The 20007-nt window shown below is 54.3% G+C and overlaps 1 protein-coding gene across 6 annotated transcripts in view; it reads right to left on the bottom strand.

Moving 5' to 3' along the window:
- Positions 1–19149, bottom strand: part of LOC147729786 (fibrinogen-like protein 1-like protein) — a 34399-nt gene extending 15250 nt beyond the window's left edge. For all 6 annotated transcript variants that reach the window (XM_086958493.1, XM_086958494.1, XM_086958495.1 and 3 more), the window contains exon 1: positions 19052–19149. In XM_086958493.1, the coding sequence (XP_086814619.1) occupies positions 19052–19088 (37 nt within the window). In that variant the 5' untranslated portion in view covers positions 19089–19149. The remainder of the gene's footprint in view (positions 1–19051) is intronic.
- Positions 19150–20007: the final 858 nt, after the last annotated feature.

Below are 20007 nucleotides of genomic sequence, written 5' to 3'. Positions count from 1 at the left end.
CCTATACTGAGCCAAGTTTAAAAGTAGGGTGAAATTGGCACCTACACTTCTAGTGTTTAAGCTAGATTTGAGACATCGCCACCAGCCACTTTTACTATGAATTCCACATCTTCTGACCCTTCTCTATCCATGTTTCCTCTTCTGCTGCCCCCCTCTCGATTCCACATCTCATGAGCCCTCTGTACCATCTTCCCTAAGCTGACCCTTTCTGCTCTGGATTCCACCTCATGAGCCTTCTATGCACTCTTTCCTAAGCTGATCCTTTCTGGTCTGTATTCCACATCTCATGAACCCTCTATGTTCACTTCCCTACGCTGACCCTTTCTGCTCTGGATTCCACATCTCATGAGCCCTCAGTGCCCTCTTCTCTATGCTGACCCTTTCTGCTCTGGATTCCACATCTCATGAGCCCTCAGTGCCCTCTTCTCTACGCTGACCCTTTCTGCTCTGGATTCCACATCTCATGAGCCTTCTATTCACCCTTGCCTACACTGACCCTTTCTGCTCTGGAGTCTACATCTCATGAGCTCTCTGTGCCCTTTTACCTACGCTGACCCTTTCTGCTCTCGATTCCACATCTCATGAGCCCTCTGTGCCCTCTTCCCTACGCTGACCCTTTCTGCTCTCGATTCCACATCTCATGATCCCTCTGTGCCCTCTTCCCTACGCTGACCCTTTCTGCTCTCGATTCCACATCTCATGATCCCTCTGTGCCCTCTTCCCTACGCTGACCCTTTCTGCTCTCGATTCCACATCTCATGATCCCTCTGTGCCCTCTTCCCTACGCTGATCCTTTCTGCTCTCGATTCCACATCTCATGATCCCTCTGTGCCCTCTTCCCTACGCTGACCCTTTCTGCTCTCGATTCCACATCTCATGATCCCTCTGTGCCCTCTTCCCTACGCTGATCCTTTCTGGTCTGTATTCCACATCTCATGAACCCTCTATGTTCACTTCCCTACGCTGACCCTTTCTGCTCTGGATTCCACATCTCATGAGCCCTCAGTGCCCTCTTCTCTACACTGACCCTTTCTGCTCTGGAGTCTACATCTCATGATCCCTCTGTGCCCTCTTCCCTACGCTGATCCTTTCTGCTCTCGATTCCACATCTCATGATCCCTCTGTGCCCTCTTCCCTACGCTGACCCTTTCTGCTCTCGATTCCACATCTCATGAGCCCTCTGTGCCCTTTCTGCTCTCGATTCCACATCTCATGATCCCTCTGTACCATCTTCCCTAAGCTGATCCTTTCTGCTCTGGATTCCACATCTCATGAGCCTTCTATGCACTCTTTCCTAAGCTGATCCTTTCTGGTCTGTATTCCACATCTCATGAACCCTCTATGTTCACTTCCCTACGCTGACCCTTTCTGCTCTGGATTCCACATCTCATGAGCCCTCAGTGCCCTCTTCTCTACGCTGACCCTTTCTGCTCTGGATTCCACATCTCATGAGCCTTCTATGCACTCTTTCCTAAGCTGATCCTTTCTGGTCTGTATTCCACATCTCATGAACCCTCTATGTTCACTTCCCTACGCTGATCCTTTCTGCTCTGGATTCCACATCTCATGAGCCCTCAGTGCCCTCTTCTCTACACTGACCCTTTCTGCTCTGGAGTCTACATCTCATGAGCTCTCTGTGCCCTTTTACCTACGCTGACCCTTTCTGCTCTCGATTCCACATCTCATGAGCCCTCTGTGCCCTCTTCCCTATGCTGATCCTTTCTGCTCTGGATTCCACATCTCATGAGCCCTCTGTGCCCTCTTCCCTATGCTGATCCTTTCTGCTCTCGATTCCACATCTCATGAGCCCTCTGTGCCCTCTTCCCTTCGCTGACCCTTTCTGCTCTCGATTCCACATCTCATGATCCCTCTGTGCCCTCTTCCCTACACTGACCCTTTCTGCTCTGGATTCCACATCTCATGAGCCCTCTGTGCCCTCTTCCCTTCGCTGACCCTTTCTGCTCTCGATTCCACATCTCATGATCCCTCTGTGCCCTCTTCCCTACACTGACCCTTTCTGCTCTGGAGTCTACATCTCATGAGCTCTCTGTGCCCTTTTACCTACGCTGACCCTTTCTGCTCTCGATTCCACATCTCATGAGCCCTCTGTGCCCTCTTCCCTACGCTGATCCTTTCTGCTCTGGATTCCACATCTCATGAGCCCTCTGTGCCCTCTTCCCTACGCTGACCCCTTCTGCTCTGGATTCCACATCTCATGATCCCTCTGTGCCCTCTTCCCTACGCTGACCCTTTCTGCTCTCGATTCCACATCTCATGAGCCCTATGTGCCCTCTTTCCTACACTTACCTTTTCTGCTCTGGATTCCACATCTCATGAGCCCTTTGTGCCCTCTTCCCTACGCTGATCCTTTCTGCTCTGGATTCCACATCTCATGAGCCCTCTGTGCCCTCTTCCCTTCGCTGACCCTTTCTGCTCTCGATTCCACATCTCATGATCCCTCTGTGCCCTCTTCCCTACACTGACCCTTTCTGCTCTGGATTCCACATCTCATGAGCCCTCTGTGCCCTCTTCCCTTCGCTGACCCTTTCTGCTCTCGATTCCACATCTCATGATCCCTCTGTGCCCTCTTCCCTACACTGACCCTTTCTGCTCTGGAGTCTACATCTCATGAGCTCTCTGTGCCCTTTTACCTACGCTGACCCTTTCTGCTCTCGATTCCACATCTCATGAGCCCTCTGTGCCCTCTTCCCTACGCTGATCCTTTCTGCTCTGGATTCCACATCTCATGAGCCCTCTGTGCCCTCTTCCCTACGCTGACCCCTTCTGCTCTGGATTCCACATCTCATGATCCCTCTGTGCCCTCTTCCCTACGCTGACCCTTTCTGCTCTCGATTCCACATCTCATGAGCCCTATGTGCCCTCTTTCCTACACTTACCTTTTCTGCTCTGGATTCCACATCTCATGAGCCCTTTGTGCCCTCTTCCCTACGCTGAACCTTTCTGCTCTGGATTCCATATCTCATGAGCACTGTGTGCCCTCTTACCTATGCTGACCCTTTCTGCTCTGGGTTCCACACCACATGAGCCCTCTAAGCTCTCAGCCCTAGTCTGACCCTTTCTGGTCTGGATTTATCATCTCATGATCTGTCTAGGCCCTCTTCCCTAGGCCGACCCATTCTGCTCTTTATTTCACATCTCATAATCCGTCTAGAACCTCTTCCCTACGCTGTCCCCTTCTGCTCTGGATTCCACATCTCATGAGCCCTCAGTACCCTTTTATCTACGCTGACCCCTTCTGGTCTGTATTCCATATCTCATGAACCCTCTATGTTCACTTCCCTACACTGACCCTTTCTGCTCTGGATTCCATATCTCATGAGCCCTCAGTGCCCTCTTCCCTACGCTGACTCCTTCTGCTCTGGATTCCACATCTCATGAGCCCTCTAAGCCCTCTTACCTACACTGACCCTTTCTGCTCTGGATTCCATATCTCATAAGCCCTCTGTGCCCTCTTACCTACACTGACCCTTTCTGCTCTGGATTCCATATCTCATGAGCACTGTGTGCCCTCTTACCTATGCTGACCCTTTCTGCTCTGGGTTCCACACCACATGAGCCCCCTAAGCCTCTTCCCTAGGCTGACCCCTTTCTGCTCTGGATTCCACATCTCATCAGCCCTCTATGTCCACATCCCTACGCTGATCCTTTCTACTCTGGATTCCACATCTCATGAGCCCTCTGTGCCCTCTTCCCTAGGCTGACCCTTTCTGCTCTGGATTCCACATCTCATGAGCCCGCAGTGCCCTTTTACCTACACTGACACCTTCTGGTCTGTATTCCACATCTCATGAACCCTCTATGTTCACTTCCCTACGCTGACCCTTTCTGCTCTGGATTCCATATCTCAAGAGTACTGTGTGCCCTCTTCCCTACGTTGACCATTTCTGCTCTGGATTCCACATCTCATGAGCCCTCTGAGCACTCTTCCCTAGACTGACCCTTTCTGCTCTCGATTCCACATGTCCCCGTCCTCCCTCGCTGCTCTTAACAATCTCTTGAACCCTCACTGTCCCCGTCCTCCCTTGCTGCTCTGGATTCACATGACTCTTACCCTGCCTACACTCCATTTATCTTGTCTGCTATGCCCTTAAATGTTTTACTAGTAACTGATGTAACTTAAAAATGATGACATTTTGTAACATTGTGGAACCTCATGTAACGCGCTCTGATACCTCTGGGTCTAGCCAGCTCTATATAAAAGTCATCAAATAAATAAATAAATAAAATGTCTCGACCCCTCATTGTCCCAGTCCTCCCTCGCTGCTCTGGATTCACAGTCTCTTAACCCCTCACTGTTCCTGTCCTCCCTCGCTGCTCTCGATTAACACGTCTCTTCACCCCTCACTGCCCCCGTCCTCCGTCACTGCGTTGGATTCACACGTCTCTTCACCCCTCACTGCCCCTGTCCTCCCTCGCTGCTCTGGATTCACAGTCTCTTGACCCCTCACTGTCCCCATCCTCCCTCGCTGCTCTGGATGCACACGTCTCTTGACCCCTCACTGTAATGCAGATGGGATACACCTGTCCAAAGTGGGAATGGACCTATTCTTGCTTGATCTGGGGAAGGCTTTGGAATCAGCAGGGTGTAGGTAACTAGGTCTATCGTGGCGGGGGGCCCTGGGTTGACGGTGGCCACACCCAGTGCTGTGGCGGAGTTACAGGGCAATTCAGAGGCTGTATTGTAGAGAAGGGTAACCTCTGAAGGAGCACAGTAAGGGTGCTAACGCCAAATATCCCCAGAGCGGTCCTTGCGTTGGACCGTGGAGGAGCGACGGTGCCCCGTTAGTCCTACGGGCGGTTGTGGACCTGAGCAACCGTGGGTTGCCAGCAACGCTACGCCACCCTTAGCTGGGGGGTGTGAGTAAGGGGGTTGACTGGCGGTCCACCAGTGGGAGGGCTATCCACTCCCCCAAATCTACAAACACCCATTGACTACATCCACAGTGTAATTTGTCTCATCAGGCGGACAGGCGGTGAGGGGCTGCCTGCCCTGCGATCGCCCGTAAGATAACCCACCAGGTTAGCATATTTGTTATGCAAATAAACCTGCAGCACTTTTCTCTTCTAAGAATGTGTCTTGTCTGATTATTTCCCCAAATTATTGCTGTGGGAGGGATAGGAAATGTTGCCGATATTGGCACTATGCAGGGCTGCCCCAGGCCCACGAAGGGGGCCCTCCTAAGAGTTCGGCCCCCCTTAGTGCCACAGGATGGCACAAAATTCAGCCGCCCAGTGTTGGGGACCCTCGATGGTTCCCCATGCACACGTCACTTCCGGGAAGGAGGGGGCAGGGAGAGAGGTACTTATACCTTCCCGCCCACTGTTCGACCTCTTTCTCATGCTTCCCTGATGCTGTTTCCCTCCCTACCGCTTACCCGGCATATAGGCAGGGGGGTGTTTATCTAACTTATTATTTTGTGTTGAAGGCAGAGTTACAGGGCAATCCAGAGGCTGTAATGTAGAGAAGGGTACCCTCTGCAGGAGCACAGTAAGGGTGCTAACGCCAAATATCCCTAGGGCGGTCCTTGCATTGGACCGTGGAGGAGCGACGGTGCCCCGTTAGTCCTACAGGCGGTTGTGGACCTGAGCAACCAGGGGTTGCCTGCAACGTTCCACCCCCCCCTAGCTGGGGGGGTGTGAGTAAGGGGCTGGACTGGCGTTCCACCAGTGGGAGGGGCTATTCCCTCCCCCAAATCTACAAACATCGGTTGGCTAGGGCCACAGTATAATCTGGCTCATCAGGCAGGCAGGCGGCTAGGGGCTACCTGCCCTGGGATCGCCCGTAAGATAACCCACCATGTTGGCATATTTGTTATGCAAATAAACCTGCAGCAATTTTCTCCACTAAGATTGTAGCTTGTCTGATTATTTCCCCAAATTATTGCTGTGGGAGGGATGGGAAATGTTGCCGATATTGGCACTATCCAGGGCTGCCCCAGGCCCATGAAGGGGGCCCTCCTAAAAGGTCGGCCCCCCTTAGTGCCACAGGATGGCACAAAAGTCAGCCTCCCAGTGTTGGGGACCCTCGAGGGTTCCCCATGCCTGCGTCACTTCTGGGCAGGAGGGGGCACTGTTCGACCTCTTTCCCATACTGCCCTGATGCCGTTTCCCACCCTACCGCTTACCCGGCGTACAGGCAGGGGGGGTGTTTATCTAACTTATTATTTTGTGTTGAAGGCAGAGTTACAGGGCGATACAGAGGCTGTAAGGGACAGAAGGATACCCTCTGCAGGAGCACAGTAAGGGTGCTAAAGCCAAATATCCCCAGGGAGGTCCTCGCGTTGGACCCAGGAGAAGCAACGGCGCCCCGTTAGTCCTACGAAACAAAAGGGGATGATGGGCGGAGCGTTTGAGAAAATCAAACACTCACCCCCCAGTCAATTGATCTGGGTTTAATCCATCACCATTCTTTAGCTCACTCAGCCACCCCAGTTCAGACATGGCCATATGCAAATCAGTCTGACCCTGTGCCTCATGGGAACAGTCCAGGCCGAACTGCCTTGCCATGTCTTCCCTGGACCGGAAACAAGCATCCTGGGACCGGTTTCGGATTCATAATCCTCATCAGCCAGGCTATCTTGAATCCAGTGGCAAAGTGAGCAAGGGACTCACGTCTGAGCATACCCTGCCACACTTATGGCGGCTAAAAGCGGTACAAAAGGGGGTGGTGATGGACGGAGCATCTGAATCAATCAAACACTCACACCCAGTCAAAAGATCTGGGTTTAATCCATCACCGTTCTTTAGCCCACTCTGCCACCCCAGTTCAGACATGGCTATATGCAAATCAGTCTGACCCTGTGCCTCATGGGAACATTCCAGCCGAACTGCCAAGCCATGTCTTCCTTGAACCGGAAACAAGCTTCCGAGGACCGGTTTCTGGCATTCCAGCCGTCTTCAGCCCGGCTTGCTTGAATCCAGTGACCAAGTGAGCAAGGGACTCACGTCTGAGCATACCCTGCCAACTTAGGGCCACACTTATGGCGGCCAAAAACGGTCTGCAAATCAGTCTGACCCTGTGCCTCATGGGAACAGTCCAGCCCGAACTGCCAAGCCATGTCTTCCGTGGACCGGAAACAAGCATGTGTCTTGTCTCATTATTTCCCCAAATTATTGCTGTGGGAGGGATAGGGAGTGTTGCCGATATTGCCACTATGACCCTCTCTGTCCCCGTCTTCCCTCACTGCCCCGTCCTCCCTCGCTGCTCAGGGTTCACAGTCTCTTGACCCCTCACTGCCCCCCTCCTCCCTCGCTGCTCTAGATTCACAGTTCTTGACCCCTCACTGTCTCCACCCTCCCTTGCTGCTCTGGATTCACATGACTCGACCCCTCACTGCCCGTCCTCCCTCACTGCTCTGGATTCACACGTCTCTTGACCCCTCACTGTCCCCGTCCTCCCTCGCTGCTCAGGATTCACAGTCTCTTGACCCACCACTGTCCCCGTCCTCCCTTGCTGCTCTGGATTCACAGTCTCTTGACCCACCACTGTCCCCGTCCTTCCTCGCTGCTCTGGATTGACACGTCTCTTGACCCCTCACTGTCCCCTTCTCTCTCGCTGCTCTGGATTCACATGTCTCTTGACCCTTCAATGTCCCTGTGCTCCCTCACTGCTCTGGATTCAGATGTCTCTTGACCCCTCACTACCCCTGTCCTCTCTCACTGCTCTGGATTCTCATGTCTCTTGACCCCTCACTGCCCCTGTCCTCCCTCACTGCTCTGGATTCACATGTCTCTTGACCCCTTCACTGTCCCCTTCTTCCCTCAGTACTCCGGATTCAAAGTCTCTTGACCCCTCAATGTCCCCGTCCTCCCTCGCTGCTCTGGATTCACACGTCTCTTGACCCCTCACTGCCCGTCCTCCCTCACTGCTCTGCAGTCACAGTATCTTGACCCCTCACTGTCCTCGCCCTCCCACACTGCTCTGGGTTTACAGTCTCTTGACCCCTCACTGTCCCCGCCCTCCCTCGCAGCTCTGGATTCACACATCTCTTGACCCCCTCACTGTCCCCGCCCTCCCTTGCTGCTCTGGATTCACAGCCTCCTGAACCTTCACTGTCCCAGTCTCCCTCGCTGCTCTGGATTCACACGTTTCTTGACCCCTCACTGTCCCCGTCCTCCCACGCTGCTCTGGATTCACACGTCTCTTGACCCCTCACTGTCCCCGTCCTCCCTCGCTGCTCTGGATTCACACGTCTCTTGACACCTGACTGTCCCCGTCCTCCCTCGCTGCTCCGGATTCACACGTCTCTTGACCCCTCACTGTCCCCTTCTCCCTCGCTGCTCTGGATTCACAGTCTATTGACCCCTCACTGCCCCGTCCTCCCTCACTGCTCTGCATTCACAGTATCTTGAGTCCTCACTGTCCCCGTCCTCCCTCACTGCTCTGCCTTCACAGTCTCTTGACCCCTCACTGTCCCCATCCTCCCTCGCAGCTCTGGATTCACACGTCTCTTGACCCCTCACTGCCTGTCCTTCCTCACTGCTCTGAAGTCACAGTATCTTGAGTCCTCACTGCCCCCGTCCTCCCTCGCTGCTCTGGATTCACAGTCTCTTGACCCCTCACTGTCCCCTTCTCCCTCCCTGCTCTGGATTCACATGTCTCTTGACCCCTTACTGCCCTGTCCTCCCTCACTGGTCTGCATTCACAGTATCTTGAGTCTTCCCTGCCCCCGTCCTCCCTCGCTGCTCTGGATCCACAGTCTCTTGACCCCTCACTGCCCCGCCCTCCCTCGCCTCTCTGGATTCACAATCTTTGACCCCTCACTGCCCCGTCCTCCCTCGCTGCTCCGCATTCACAGTATCTTGAGTCCTCAATGCCCCCGTCCTCCCTCGCTGCTCTGGATTCACACGTCTCTTGACCCCTCACTGTCCCCGCCCTCCCTCGCTGCTCTGGGTTCACACATCACTTGTCCCCTCACTGTCCCCGCCCTCCCTTGCTACTCTAGATTCACAGCCTCCTGAACCCATACTGTCCCCTTCTCCCTCGCTGCTCTGGATTCACACGTCTCTTGACCCCTCACTATCACCTATTAACCCTTCTGCTTCCTGCTGCCGGATTCGTGCATCTCTTGACCTCACTCCCTCACTTGAGTCCTCACTGTCCCCGTCCTCCCTCACTACTCTGCATTCACAGTCTCTTGACCCCTCACTGTCCCGTCCTCCGTCGCTGCTCTAGATTCCCCTCTTCCCCTCCACCACACTAACCCTTTCTGCTCCAGATTTACACATTTCCTGCCCTCTCTCGGCTCTCCTCCTCCAATGCCTACCTTTCTTGCTCTGAATTCCCACCTCTCTTGCATTTTCTTGCCACCCCTGCACCCTTCCTTTTCTCCGCCCAAGCTTCTTGTTCTGGGTTCACACTGCTCATGCTCTTCCTACCCTACTGCTTTTTTTAATCCGGGTCTTTTTGCCCCTCTGTAAACCTCGTATTCCTCCCTCGCTGCTCCGGATTCACACGTCTCTTGACCCCTCACTGTCCCCTTCTCCCTCGCTGCTCCGGATTCACACGTCTCTTGACCCCTCACTGTCCCCTTCTCCCTCGCTGCTCTGGATTCACAGTCTCTTGACCCCTCACTGCCCCGTCCTCCCTCACTGCTCTGCATTCACAGTATCTTGAGTCCTCACTGTCCCCGTCCTCCCTCACTGCTCTGCATTCACAGTCTCTTGACCCCTCACTGTCCCCATCCTCCCTCGCTGCTCTGGATTCACACGTCTCTTGACCCCTCACTGCCTGTCCTTCCTCACTGCTCTGCAGTCACAGTATCTTGAGTCCTCACTGCCCCCGTCCTCCCTCGCTGCTCTGGCTTTACAGTCTCTTGACCCCTCACTGCCCCGTCCTCCCTCACTGCTCTGGATTCACACGTCTCTTGACCCCTCACTGCCCTGTCCTCCCTCGCTGCTCTGGATTCACACGTCTCTTGACCCCTCACTGTCCCCGCACCACCTCACTGCTCAGGATTCACACGTCTCTTGAACCCTCACTGTCCCTGCCCTCCCTCACTGCTCTGGATTCACACGTCTCTTGACCCCTCACTGTCCCCGTCCTCCCTCGCTTCTCGGGATTCACACGTCTCTTGACTCCTCACTGTCCCCTTCTCCCTCGCTGCTCTGGATTCACAGTCTCTTGACCCCTCACTGCCCCGTCCTCCCTCACTGCCCTGCATTCCCAGTCTCTTGACCCCTCACTGTCCCCGTCCTCCCTTGCTGCTCTGGATTCACACGTCTCTTGACCCCCTCACTGACCCTGTCCTCCCTCACTGCTCTGGGTTCACACGTCTCTTGACCCCTCACTGTCCCCTTCTCCCTCGCTGCTCTGGGTTTACAGTCTCTTGACCCCTCACTGTCCCCGCCCTCCCTTGCTGCTCTGGATTCACAGCCTCCTGAACCCTCACTGCCCGTCCTCCCTCGCTGCACTAGATTCACAGTCTCTTGACCCCTCACTGTCCCCGTCCTGCCTCGCTGCTCTGGATTCACACATCTCTTGACCCCTCACTGCCCTGTCCTGCTTCGCTGCTTTGGGTTTTCAGTCTCTTGACCCCTCACTGTGCCTGTCCTCCCTCGCTGCTCTGGATTCACACGTCTTTTGACCCTTCACTGTCCCCGTCCTCCCTCGCTGCTCTGGATTCACACGTCTCTTGACCCCTCACTGTCCCCGTCCTCCCTCGCTGCTCTGGATTCACAGTATCTTGACCCCTCACTGCCCCGTCCTCCCTCACTGCTCTGCATTCCCAGTCTCTTGACACCTCACTGTCCCCTTCTCCCTCGCTGCTCTGGATTCACAGTCTCTTGACCCCTCACTGCCCCGTCCTCCCTCACTGCTCTGCATTCCCAGTCTCTTGACCCCTCACTGTCCCCGTCCTCCCTTGCTGCTCTGGATTCACACGTCTCTTGACCCCTCACTGGCCCCGTCCTCCCTCACTGCTCTGGGTTCACACGTCTCTTGACCCCTCACTGTCCCCTTCTCCCTCACTGCTCTGCATTCCCAGTCTCTTGACCCCTCACTGTCCCCGTCCTCCCTTGCTGCTCTGGATTCACACGTCTCTTGACCCCTCACTGGCCCCGTCCTCCCTCACTGCTCTGGTTTCACACGTCTCTTGACCCCTCACTGTCCCCTTCTCCCTCGCTGCTTTGGGTTTTCAGTCTCTTGACCCCTCACTGTATTGTATTGTATTGTATTTATTATTTGTAATGCGCAACTGTCACCCTACGGGTATCCTGGCGCCCAAACAGGAAGTAGTCAGATGGTAATCAGATGGTATACAATACACTAGCTGTCATGATATATAAACCAGCCGCCAAAGCTATTAAATAGAGTCAGGGGGGTTATACTTTGGCGAACAGCCAGGTTTTCAGGCTCTTTCTGAAACCCAGTAGGGTGTCAATTTGTCTGATGTTCTGGGGAAGCTCATTCCACAGCCTAGAGGCAGAGGTACAGAGCGCTCTGCCTCCCATCCTCGATCTCCTGATCCTGGTAATTGCTGCCAAACTCTGGCTAGCAGAGCGCAGGGACCTGGACGGACTATACCAGGAGATCCTTTCCTGTAGAGGGATAGGTCCTGTGTTGTGCAGGGCTCTGTACACGATACATAGGGACTTGAAGGCAACTCTACTCCCGATTGGCAACCAGTGTAGATCTCTTAGCGCCGACGTAGTGGAAGAACTGCGAGGTCTTTTAAGTGCCAGCTTGGCCGCTATAGACTGGACCCTCTGGAGCCCCTGTAAGATATATAGGGGGGCCCCTAGATATAGCGAGTTACAATAGTCCAGTCTGGCCAGAATCACACTCCTAACTACTAGTGGTCTAGATTCGTCAGGCAGGAGGGGCAGAATCTGTCTGAGTGCCTTCAACAATCCATAACAGACACTGATGGTTTTATTGGTCTGAGAGGTCATTTGAAGATCCGCATCAAACAGTACCCCTAGATTGCGCACGGTCTTAACTGGGATGCAAGGTTCTGCTCCCGGCGCGAGCCTGATCTCATGGGAGGGTTGTTGACTCAGCTTGGCTGACGAACAGTAGACAACCTCTGTCTTCCCCTCATTAAATTGAAGGGAGTTTATTGTCAACCACCTGGACACCTTCTTCATGCAGTTCTGGAAGGTCTCCATAGTCACCGCCTGTCTTCCTTCTAGAGAGAACACCAATTGTGTGTCATCGGCGTAGTTTATCAGATCTATACCGAAGGATTTGATCATGGGGATCAGGGGCTGCAGATAAAGATTAAAAAAGATAGGGCTGATCGAGGAGCCCTGAGGTACTCCATGACTGACCAGGGACTTGGGTGATGAAAAGGGTGCTAGGGTTACCACCTGTTGTCTACCTGTCATGTAGGATTCTATCCACCTCAGGGCTTTGCCCTTCACGCCCAGTTTTTCCAGCCTGTTTAGCAGAACTGCATGGCTGACCGTATCGAATGCGGCCGACATGTCCAACAGCACCAAGACTGAGGAGTTGCCATTGTCGGCGCGCATTCGAAGGGTGTCCAGCATGGTTGCCAATGCAGTTTCTGTTCCGTGGCCTGGGCGGAAGCCGAACTGGTCTTTATCTAGAAGGCAGTTATCTTCCAGATAGCCTGACAAGGATCTACTGACCACCTTCTCCAAAATTTTTATCGGGTAGGGCAGGAGGGAGATGGGTCTAAAATGCGCCGGGATAGTAGGGTCAAGCGAAGGCTTCTTAAGCAGGGGGGTAACCACTGCCTGTTTCCATGCTTCTGGCACTATGCCTTCTTCAAGAGATTGGCGACAGATCTGATGCATCCAGGGGAACAACTCTGGCCCATATTCTTTCCAGATCCTGTGCGGAAGGGGGTCTAAAGGGGACCCAGATGATACATTCTGGGCCAGTCTAAGAAAGAGCTCTTCTGTAAGAGGGGTGAAATTTTCCAGTGATGACAATATTGGTGAGAGTTCCTCTTCTTCTGTCTGTGCCTCTGCATCTTTGCAGCTATCCCTTTCCTCATTCAGCCCTCCCACAATTTTAGCGATCTTTTCCTGAAAATAGGTCGCAATCTCATCACAAAGTTCTTGTGTAGCAACCACCTTATTACTCGTACAGGTGGGATGTGAGAGATCCCTTATTATGTTAAAAAGGGTTTTAGTACTGTTAGGGGACTGAAGAATAGTAGTGGCATAGAAGAGAGCCTTAGCTTTGGCAATGGCTCCTTTGTATTTAGCCTGTTCCACTTTCAGCAGTTTTTTGTCCATCTCTGAATAATATCTACGCCATTTCTTTTCTGCCTGTCGGCGTGCATTGCGTAGGGATTTCAGCTCCTCATTAAACCAGGGGGCAGATGGTTTTGTCTTATTTTTTATAATTTTCAGAGGGGCAAGTCTATCTAGGGTCTTTATGATGTAATTACAATATTTTTGATAGTTCAGGTCTACCGATTCCTTTGGATCATAGGAAACATTGCTCATGAAGATAGGCTTTGTTTTATCCTTCGGTAATTTAGACCAGTTCCGTCCCTTCCTATAGGTTACCGGTCGTTCACTTCTATTCCCCTCAGTAGATATGGAGATCTCGAAGTGGATTAGGGAGTGGTCGGTCCAGTGCTGAGGTAGGATATCAACCATCCTAGTCTCAGTCTTGTTGGCGAAGACCATATCTAGGATATGTCCCCCTGAATGGGTTGGTTTCTGTACCAACTGATCCAGACCCCAGTTTCCACAGTTGTCCTTCAGATCCCTCAGGTGGCTCCCCAGGGTCCCGTTGTCCCATAGGTTAAAATCTCCTAGAATCAACATTCTGGAGTGGGACAGGGCGAGGTCAGCAATGGTATCAAACAGCGCCTGGTATTGTGTTTCCGCACCAGGTGGTCTGTAACATATCAGTCCGGTCAGGATCCTACCTTTTGGTTCTTGCAGGGAGAACCCCAGTAACTCTACCCCCGCCACCCCATCGGTCTGTAGAGGGGAAAAGTCCCACTTATCTTTGTAGATCACTCCAAGCCCTCCTCCTCTTCCCAGTGGCCTAGGTTTATGAAATAAATTATATCCTTCAGGGCATGACAGGCCCAACTCAACAGTGGTATCCACAGTAGTCCATGTCTCAGTGATGAATAGGACATCTAGGTCCATATCATTTAGCAGCTCTGACACTGTGCCTGTCCTCCCTCGCTGCTCTGGATTCACACGTCTTTTGACCCTTCACTGTCCCCGTCCTCCCTCGCTGCTCTGGATTCACAGTCTCTTGACCCCTCACTACCCCGTCCTCCCTCACTGCTCTGCATTCCCAGTCTCTTGACCCCTCACTGGCCCCGTCCTCCCTCACTGCTCTGGGTTCACACGTCTCTTGACCCCTCACTGTCCCCTTCTCCCTCGCTGCTCTGGGTTTACAGTCTCTTGACCCCTCACTGTCCCCGCCCTCCGACCTTGCTCTGGATTGAGACATGATCACCTATTAACCCTTCAGCTTGATGCTGCCGGATTCGTGCATCTCTTGACCTCTCTTCCCCTCCACCACACTAACCCTTTCTGCTCCGGATTTACACATTTCCTGCCCTCTCTCGGCTCTCCTCCTCCAATGCCTACCTTTCTTGCTCTGAATTCCCACCTCTCTTGCATTTTCTTGCCACCCCTGCACCCTTCCTTTTCTCCGCCCAAGCTTCTTGTTCTGGGTTCACACTGCTCATGCTCTTCCTACCCTACTGCTTTTTTTAATCCGGGTCTTTTTGCCCCTCTGTAAACCTCGTATTCCTCCCTCGCTGCTCCGGATTCACACGTCTCTTGACCCCTCACTGTCCCCTTCTCCCTCGCTGCTCCGGATTCACACGTCTCTTGACCCCTCACTGTCCCCTTCTCCCTCGCTGCTCTGGATTCACAGTCTCTTGACCCCTCACTGCCCCGTCCTCCCTCACTGCTCTGCATTCACAGTATCTTGAGTCCTCACTGTCCCCGTCCTCCCTCACTGCTCTGCATTCACAGTTTCTTGACCCCTCACTGTCCCCATCCTCCCTCGCTGCTCTGGATTCACACGTCTCTTGACCCCTCACTGCCTGTCCTTCCTCACTGCTCTGCAGTCACAGTATCTTGAGTCCTCACTGCCCCCGTCCTCCCTCGCTGCTCTGGCTTTACAGTCTCTTGACCCCTCACTGCCCCGTCCTCCCTCACTGCTCTGGATTCACACGTCTCTTGACCCCTCACTGCCCTGTCCTCCCTCGCTGCTCTGGATTCACACGTCTCTTGACCCCTCACTGTCCCCGCACCACCTCACTGCTCAGGATTCACACGTCTCTTGACCCCTCACTGTCCCTGCCCTCCCTCACTGCTCTGGATTCACACGTCTCTTGACCCCTCCCTGTCCCCGTCCTCCCTCGCTTCTCGGGATTCACACGTCTCTTGACTCCTCACTGTCCCCTTCTCCCTCGCTGCTCTGGATTCACAGTCTCTTGACCCCTCACTGCCCCGTCCTCCCTCACTGCCCTGCATTCCCAGTCTCTTGACCCCTCACTGTCCCTGTCCTCCCTCACTGCTCTGCCTTCACAGTCTCTTGACCCCTCACTGTCCCAGTCCTCCCTTGCTGCTCTGGATTCACACGTCTCTTGACCCCCTCACTGACCCCGTCCTCCCTCACTGCTCTGGGTTCACACGTCTCTTGACCCCTCACTGTCCCCTTCTCCCTCGCTGCTCTGGGTTTACAGTCTCTTGACCCCTCACTGTCCCCGCCCTCCCTTGCTGCTCTGGATTCACAGCCTCCTGAACCCTCACTGCCCGTCCTCCCTCGCTGCACTAGATTCACAGTCTCTTGACCCCTCACTGTCCCCGTCCTGCCTCGCTGCTCTGGATTCACACATCTCTTGACCCCTCACTGCCCTGTCCTGCTTCGCTGCTTTGGGTTTTCAGTCTCTTGACCCCTCACTGTGCCTGTCCTCCCTCGCTGCTCTGGATTCACACGTCTTTTGACCCTTCACTGTCCCCGTCCTCCCTCGCTGCTCTGGATTCACACGTCTCTTGACCCCTCACTGTCCCCGTCCTCCCTCGCTGCTCTGGATTCACAGTCTCTTGACCCCTCACTGCCCCGTCCTCCCTCACTGCTCTGCATTCCCAGTCTCTTGACACCTCACTGTCCCCTTCTCCCTCGCTGCTCTGGATTCACAGTCTCTTGACCCCTCACTGCCCCGTCCTCCCTCACTGCTCTGCATTCCCAGTCTCTTGACCCCTCACTGTCCCCGTCCTCCCTTGCTGCTCTGGATTCACACGTCTCTTGACCCCTCACTGGCCCCGTCCTCCCTCACTGCTCTGGGTTCACACGTCTCTTGACCCCTCACTGTCCCCTTCTCCCTCGCTGCTTTGGGTTTTCAGTCTCTTGACCCCTCACTGTGCCTGTCCTCCCTCGCTGCTCTGGATTCACACGTCTTTTGACCCTTCACTGTCCCCGTCCTCCCTCGCTGCTCTGGATTCACACGTCTCTTGACCCCTCACTGTCCCCTTCTCCCTCGCTGCTCTGGATTCACACGTCTCTTGACCCCTCACTGTCCCCGTCCTCCCTCGCTGCTCTGGATTCACAGTCTCTTGACCCCTCACTACCCCGTCCTCCCTCACTGCTCTGCATTCCCAGTCTCTTGACACCTCACTGTCCCCTTCTCCCTCGCTGCTCTGGATTCACAGTCTCTTGACCCCTCACTGTCCCCGTCCTCCCTCGCTGCTCTGGATTCACAGTCTCTTGACCCCTCACTACCCCGTCCTCCCTCACTGCTCTGGGTTCACACGTCTCTTGACCCCTCACTGTCCCCTTCTCCCTCGCTGCTTTGGGTTTTCAGTCTCTTGACCCCTCACTGTGCCTGTCCTCCCTCGCTGCTCTGGATTCACACGTCTTTTGACCCTTCACTGTCCCCGTCCTCCCTCGCTGCTCTGGATTCACACGTCTCTTGACCCCTCACTGTCCCCTTCTCCCTCGCTGCTCCGGATTCACACGTCTCTTGACCCCTCACTGTCCCCGTCCTCCCTCGCTGCTCTGGATTCACAGTCTCTTGACCCCTCACTACCCCGTCCTCCCTCACTGCTCTGCATTCCCAGTCTCTTGACACCTCACTGTCCCCTTCTCCCTCGCTGCTCTGGATTCACAGTCTCTTGACCCCTCACTGTCCCCGTCCTCCCTCACTGCTCTGGGTTCACACGTCTCTTGACCCCTCACTGTCCCCTTCTCCCTCGCTGCTTTGGGTTTTCAGTCTCTTGACCCCTCACTGTCCCTGCCCTCCCTCACTGCTCTGGATTCACACGTCTTTTGACCCTTCACTGTCCCCGTCCTCCCTCGCTGCTCTGGATTCACACGTCTCTTGACCCCTCACTGTCCCCTTCTCCCTCGCTGCTCCGGATTCACACGTCTCTTGACCCCTCACTGTCCCCGTCCTCCCTCGCTGCTCTGGATTCACAGTCTCTTGACCCCTCACTACCCCGTCTTCCCTCACTGCTCTGCATTCCCAGTCTCTTGACACCTCACTGTCCCCTTCTCCCTCGCTGCTCTGGATTCACAGTCTCTTGACCCCTCACTGTCCCCGTCCTCCCTCGCTGCTCTGGATTCACAGTCTCTTGACCCCTCACTACCCCGTCCTCCCTCACTGCTCTGGGTTCACACGTCTCTTGACCCCTCACTGTCCCCTTCTCCCTCGCTGCTCTGGATTCACAGTCTCTTGACCCCTCACTACCCCGTCCTCCCTCACTGCTCTGCATTCCCAGTCTCTTGACCCCTCACTGTCCCCTTCTCCCTCGCTGCTCTGGGTTTACAGTCTCTTGACCCCTCACTGTCCCCGCCCTCCGACCTTGCTCTGGATTGAGACATGATCATCTATTAACCCTTCTGCTTCCTGCTGCCGGATTCGTGCATCTCTTGACCTCTCTTCCCCTCCACCACACTAACCCTTTCTGCTCCGGATTTACACATTTCCTGCCCTCTCTCGGCTCTCCTCCTCCAATGCCTACCTTTCTTGCTCTGAATTCCCACCTCTCTTGCATTTTCTTGCCACCCCTGCACCCTTCCTTTTCTCCGCCCAAGCTTCTTGTTCTGGGTTCACACTGCTCATGCTCTTCCTACCCTACTGCTTTTTTTAATCCGGGTCTTTTTGCCCCTCTGTAAACCTCGTATTCCTCCCTCGCTGCTCCGGATTCACACGTCTCTTGACCCCTCACTGTCCCCTTCTCCCTCGCTGCTCCGGATTCACACGTCTCTTGACCCCTCACTGTCCCTCTCCTCCCTCACTGCTCTGTGTATACAGTCTATTGACCCTTCACTGCCCTGTCCTCCCTCGCTGCTCTGGATTCACAGTCTCTTGACCCCTCACTGCCCCTGTCCTCCCTCGCTGCTCTGTATTCACATGTTTCTTGTCCCCTCACTGTCCCCTTCTCCCTCGCTGCTCTGGATTCACAGTCTCTTGACCCCTCACTGCCCCGTCCTCCCTCACTGCTCTGGGTTTACAGTCTCTTGACCCTTCACTGTCCCTGTCCTCCCTCGCTGCTCTGGATTCACATGTTTCTTGTCCCCTCACTGTCCCCGTCCTCCCTCGCTGCTCTGGGTTGAGACATGATCATCTAATAACCCTTCTGCTTCCTGCTGCCGGATTCGTGCATCTCTTGACCTCTCTTCCCCTCCACCACACTAACCCTTTCTGCTCCGGATTTACACCTTTCCTGTCCTCTCTCGGCTCTCCTCCTCCAATGCCTACCTTTCTTGCTCTGAATTCCCACCTCTCTTGCATTTTCTTGCCACCCCTGCACCCTTCCTTTTCTCCGCCCAAGCTTCTTGTTCTGGGTTCACACTGCTCATGCTCTTCCTACCCTACTGCTTTTTTTAATCCGGGTCTTTTTGCCCCTCTGTAAACCTCGTTCTCCTCCCTTCTCTCCCCCCTCCCCCTCTTTCTTGCATTGCTGCTTCTTTAGCCACACCTCGTTAATCTGCCATCTCAACCTGCATATCACGCACTAATGCTTTCTTATGTTTGTATTTTCATTGTAATTCCCCTAGAAGGCCAAATCTCAGCTCCTGCTCTGTCTCCAGGTTGCTCTCATGCAGAATGTGGGCTCCCGTCGAACTTACCCATGCTGACTGTGATCCTGGGGCTCCCGGTTTTCATTCCCCCCCTGGCAGCTTCTCCTCTCTTTTATACATGTGGCTGTGGGTGGCCCTGCTCCAGCAGGTGTGCATGCCCCATCCACGCGACAGCTGGCACAGGGATAAGGCAAGCCCGGGGCCCGCCCTGGGATGAGCGGGGGAGCAGAGATAAGGTGTGTGTAAGGAAAAGGTGTGGAGTTCCCCATCACAGCTGCGGGGCTGGATGCTGGCCCCACCCACACAGCGCGAGAGAGGGGTGACTCCTTTTATCAGAGACGAGTAGTGGCCAGGCACGCGTCGACAACATCATGCCAGGGCCTGCCCATGGTTCATGCCAACCCCAGGTAGTGGCACTTTAAACTGTTCCAAGGTAGGATCTAAAACATTTCTTCACCCAGGAACCATCCTGACACATTGTACTGAAACCAAGCCGGGAGAAAACACCTTCCATTTATATCCACGAGCCCCTGGTACTGTATTCTGAATTCAAAAAGGCGGCAGCATCTCAACCGACTTTCAAGCCCTAGGCTTGCTCCTTTCTTGCAGCCAAACCAGGGCTGACACTTTTTGGACTTTAAAAAATGCCAATCAACCAACACTCAAGTAGTGGTGGGCGGCATTTTTTGGAAAGAAACAAGGGGCACCCGTGAGCTCTACCGTGATCTGCAACAGATTCAGGACAGACCTCGGCACCTCTGAATCAACCTCTCACCTTTCCCTGGAACCCACGGGAGGGTCCGCCCACTCTGTATGGAGCCATTGGCACTAAAGGGCTATTTGTCGGAATGGTCCATTTTTACAGACGGATTCATGCGGCTTCACATGTGCACGTGCCTCAAGGCGCGTTCAGATCTGCACGTCAGTGGAGCTGCACGTGCACAGATGTCAGTGAGGCTCGACATTTGCTCCCTCCTCACTGTGATCACCCAGCTGCAGCGTTC

This window comes from Lissotriton vulgaris, chromosome 2_1, assembly GCF_964263255.1.
Source record: "Lissotriton vulgaris chromosome 2_1, aLisVul1.2, whole genome shotgun sequence".
NCBI lineage: Eukaryota > Metazoa > Chordata > Amphibia > Caudata > Salamandridae > Lissotriton > Lissotriton vulgaris.
The sequence above is the reverse complement of the archived record's forward strand: the minus strand, read 5'-3'. Positions and strand labels throughout refer to the sequence as shown.